The following is a 4,777-nucleotide window of genomic DNA, read 5'->3' on the forward strand; positions in this document are numbered from 1 at the left end:
ATTTTCCAAATTACTACCTTATATTTAAAATTATACCATCAATTCGTTAAATGTTTTCTGGAATAGTTAAAGATTTGGAATTACTCCCTTAAAGCTTCATAAATAGTCTCTCAAATCTTTATAAAATTTCCAAATTACTACCTTATATTTAAAATTATACCCTCAATTCAATTCGTTAAATGTTTTCTCGAATAGTTAAAGATTTGGAATTACTCCTTTAAACCTTCATAAATAGTCCCTCAAATCTTCATAAATTTTGCAAATTACTACCTTATATTTAAAACTATACACTCAATTCGTTAAATGTTTTAAAATTCCTCTCTCAAGTGATCATATTTTGAAATTAGTTTTGTCTTATTTGGGTGGTAAGCACACCATGGTGACCGCAACCATGGTTTCTTCTATTTTTTAGTTGAAGGCAAACATTAGAAAATAAGGGAATCAAGTCACACTTCAAAGACTTTCTTGTCTTTTCAATCCGAACCAAGCTAAAGAAAGTGATAGAAAGTAATTATGCCCCATGTTTTTTGACGAAACAAACACGAGAAACACTCTTCCAAAAATGTGAGGGAAACACCAAATAGTGAAGAAAAGTAGGTACTGAAAAATGAAGGAAAGTAACCAAATAGCCCCTAGGAGGAATTAAAGAGAGAAGGGGGTACTATTCTTATTGGCCATGAATTTTTTAGGCGTAAATGTTAGGCGTCGGTTTTCAAGATATTTACAAAAGTGTCAGTAGAAAGTGGAATATTTTTCAGTTAGACATTAGATTGATAGTGAGAGGGAAATGATCGGAAATATTTACAACCGATGCCATCGGTGGTCGGGAAATTTGTTTTCGGAGCACCGAAGCTGTCGCCATAATAATACTAATAATTACATCTAAAATCAAGCACATAAATCCTAACCACTCATTAATTTAACATGAGCTACAATGCACACATTTTAACGTTCCATTTTAAAAGCGCACGGGCAATCCAAATTCCACCGGAGAAGGTCCAACAAGTCCACACTCCCCCTTTATATCCTCCACCCCCCCTCTCTCCCTCCCTTTCTCTTCATCCTCCCAACACCAAAAAAGGAAGGAAAAGAAGGAAAAAAAAAGAAAAGAAAAGAAAAGAAACTAAACCAAGCTATGGTCCACCGCCACCCCCCTCTTCCCGATCACACAAAAAAACCCGATGCAGCACCGACGCTGGTCTTCGACGCGGGGCTCCTCAGCGAGCAGCCCGACATACCAACCCAATTCGTTTGGCCCGAAGAGGATAAGCCCGCGGCCGACGACGCAGCCGACCTGCTCGTCGAGGCCCACGACTGCGTGCAGTCCTTCTTTTCGATGCCGCTCTGCGAGAAGCAGAGGGCTCAGCGAAAGCCGGGGGAGAGCTGCGGGTACGCTAGCAGCTTCACGGGGAGGTTCTCTTCGAAGCTCCCGTGGAAGGAAACGCTCTCCTTCCGCTTCTCCTCCTCGACGTCGGACATCGTGGTGTTGAACTACTTCATCCGAACGCTGGGAGAAGATTTCGGACGTTTCGGGTAATTACACGTAGCAGATAACGGGACGCGGCCCGGTGTAGGTAGGGAATAAGCTAGCTAGCGTGGTCGAACTGGTGGGCTGACGGTTATGTGTTTATTTATTTCGCAGGAAGGTGTACCAGGAGTACTGCGAGGCGATGAGCGGGCTGTCTCTGGTGATAATGGAGGTGCTAGGATTGAGCTTGGGCGTGGACAGGAGGCACTTCAGGGAGTTCTTCGAGGGGAACGACTCGATAATGAGGCTGAACTATTACCCGCCATGCAAGAAGCCTGAGCTCACCCTCGGCACCGGGCCTCACTGCGACCCGACGTCGCTGACCATCCTCCACCAGGACGACGTTGGTGGCCTTCAGGTGTTCACCGGAGGCAAATGGCGCGGCATTAGGCCCAGAATGGACTCTTTTGTCGTCAACATAGGGGACACTTTCATGGTAATTAAGTATCATAATACTATCCTGCAACTTGAACGTCCTCTCTATATGTAACACGGCATCGCTCTCGAGTCCAAATAAAAGATTTGAGCCTAGATCGTTCGGATACCATCTTTTGAAGTCCTTTTCAAGGTTTTATTTAAAAAAAAAACAGTCAAATCTTTCGAAAGTTGAGCCGTGTCGTGCGACCACTCAAAAAGTGAGTCCGGACTAATTCAGCCCAGTTCTGTTCTGATGAGCTAGGTGAGGAACAAAGAGGACTCGCTTTTAATTAAGGGTCACTTGACCCACCCCCCCACTTTTTCCGAGCACAATTTCCCTCGAGATGAGATGAGTCGGGGTTGATTCTGGTCTAAATTTTAAGATCAGGCCTCGTCGAACTGATCAATCCGAGGGTCTTGAGAGATATTATTGCTCTAGCTAGATTCCTTCTAACTTTATGTCCTTCAAACCTATAAATAAATAAATAAATAAATAAATAAATATATAAACATGACTATTTTGCTAATTGACCGGATCAAATCATTAATTGCAGGCACTATCAAATGGGAGGTACAAGAGTTGCCTGCACAGAGCCGTGGTAAATAGCCAGAAGGCGAGGAAATCATTGGCTTTCTTCCTCTGCCCGTTGATGGACAAAGTTGTCCGGCCACCAAGAGAGCTCGTCGACAGGTCTCATCCGAGAGCGTACCCTGATTTCACTTGGTCGGCGTTGCTCGAGTTTACGCAGAAGCGTTACAGGGCGGACATGAAGACCCTTGATGCTTTCTCACAATACATCCTCCAAAGTGCTGATCAGGGGACTCGATGAACAGGCTCGAGCTGCTGTTGTTGATTAATCTTAGGTTTCTCTTTTTGTTTTTTGTTTTCTTCTTTCTCTAATTCTAACCGGCTCTGTTGTGAGGAAAATAACAGGCCATAATAAATCAGACAAAGTTAAAAGCAAGCGAAAAGAATTAGAAACTGATCGATCGTCGTAACAGTTCTCAGTAGCTGCTATGTTAATTCCGTTATAAGTTATCCACGTACCTCTAAATGCAGGATAAATGCCAGAATGTTGGAGTTCTGTTTGCTTTGTTAATTCCGGCTCTCTCATTTGACATCTAGACATACAGCCTTTTTTAAGAACAGAAATAAGAAAAATTACAGAAATTTTTTTCTATCAATAAATATTTTCAACAAGAGAATACTATTTATTAACTCTAATAGTAATAAAAAAATCTCCCAGTATATTTTCATTAAAATTTCCCATGCACGATTATAAAAATTTTTGTTTGAAAACGTTACGGCTGAAGAGTTGACAGACGATGGACCGAGCTAATCTATTTGAACCCAACTGACTTAAAATGATTAATCGTATTTGAGTTATGAATCTACGCATATTTAATCATTTGTCTATCTTGCTCTTAATTTATCTGATGCCGGGGTTAAATCCCATCCCATGTGTTTCGTAACGAACTTTCACCCAAACCGAAAGGGACATAAGAAGCACTATACACAAAATATCTTCAATTATTTAAACCACAACAGATTAAAGAATTTTTTTTATTAGCCTTGGTAGATAAATAGTGCTGACTTTGATTTGATTTAGATAAAAGGGTATTTTGGGTATATATAATTTAAATCTGACAAGTAATAGATAGAGATGGACAAAGAGAGGAAAAAAGGGGAGCACTTGATATCCAAAAGAACAGGGCTGAGCTACATAAACACACAGGTGGATGCACAAACTCTAGCTAGCCTGAGTCTATGTAGTTCGATTTTTACAATATCTCGCTTGTCACATGTAGCTCGCGCCACAAGGCCCTTTGCAATTGGCTTGATATCTCTCAAGAGAAATTCTTCTTTCCCTCTCTCATCCTATCTAGTTCTAGTAGCTAGAGTTAGTGACCATAGAAAAAGACATCATTAATGTATGTATAATATATACAAGTATATAAAGTTTTAAAGAATTCAGTAGAATCCAAGAAAGAGCCATGACTAGAGATAGAGAGAGAGATGAGTGGGAAGTAGAATAATTGCAGGAGGGATATTGTCCTAATATATGTCCACAAACATAGCAACATTCTTTGGAGAGGTTTTTTTAATATATTAAAAAAAGGAGGGGGGGGGGGGGGGGGGAGGTTATGGGAGGATGAGCGTTAATTAGGTGGGAGGGGCCGCCGAGGAGCAAACGGAGGGTTTGGAGGCAGCCGCAAGGCTAAGGACAGGGGTGCGAGCTCGTCCGAAGCGTGGGTCGCGTCACACATACGCAGCGAGAGTTTTGTTTTATTTATCCGCAGCGTTGCGAGGAGAGGAGGAGGAAAAACGGACACCCACAGTCTTGTTCTTTGTCCTCTCTCTCGCCCCCCCCGCCCCCCGCCCCCCCCCAAGCTCCAGTGGGATCCCTGTCCTCTTCCTCTCCTTAATTAGCCTAGGTCGCGGCTTTCATTTTTCATTTTTCCCCTTTCATTTTTATAATTTGTTTTCTTAATAGAGGTTTGAGTGCAATTTTCAAAATGGAGACAGTTTTGAGTCCTTTTGACCCATCTCTTCGCTTTATGAAAGCATCTACCAGTGTTTTTTTTTTTTTTTTTTTTTTTTTTTTTTGTGAGGCGTTGAGTTGAGCCCAATGAAACAGTACGTGCGCCAAAATGCACATCTAAACAATCCTGTACAGTCTATTTGACAACTTTCTTGCTGAGCAGGTTAAGGGTCAAAACCATTTTCAGAATAAAAATTTGGTTTTGTAAATATTCAGCTGGCATTGTACTCTTTTTCAGATTAAGATTGGACCCTTGTACCAATTTGGTTGTGGACCAGGAGAGATGTGA

General features: G+C 41.6%; 1 protein-coding gene across 1 annotated transcript; it reads left to right on the forward strand.

Annotated features, from left to right (window-relative positions):
* On the forward strand, positions 880–2,982 carry LOC109837768 (gibberellin 20 oxidase 1-A-like). The gene is made up of 3 exons (XM_020406117.1): positions 880–1,533; positions 1,643–1,964; positions 2,500–2,982. Exons 1-3 carry the CDS (start codon positions 1,136–1,138, stop codon positions 2,773–2,775), a joined length of 996 nt encoding a protein of 331 aa, XP_020261706.1. The 5' UTR covers positions 880–1,135; the 3' UTR covers positions 2,776–2,982.

The sequence above is a fragment of the Asparagus officinalis genome, chromosome 4, assembly GCF_001876935.1.
Source record: "Asparagus officinalis chromosome 4, Aspof.V1, whole genome shotgun sequence".
Taxonomy (NCBI): Eukaryota; Viridiplantae; Streptophyta; class Magnoliopsida; order Asparagales; family Asparagaceae; genus Asparagus; species Asparagus officinalis.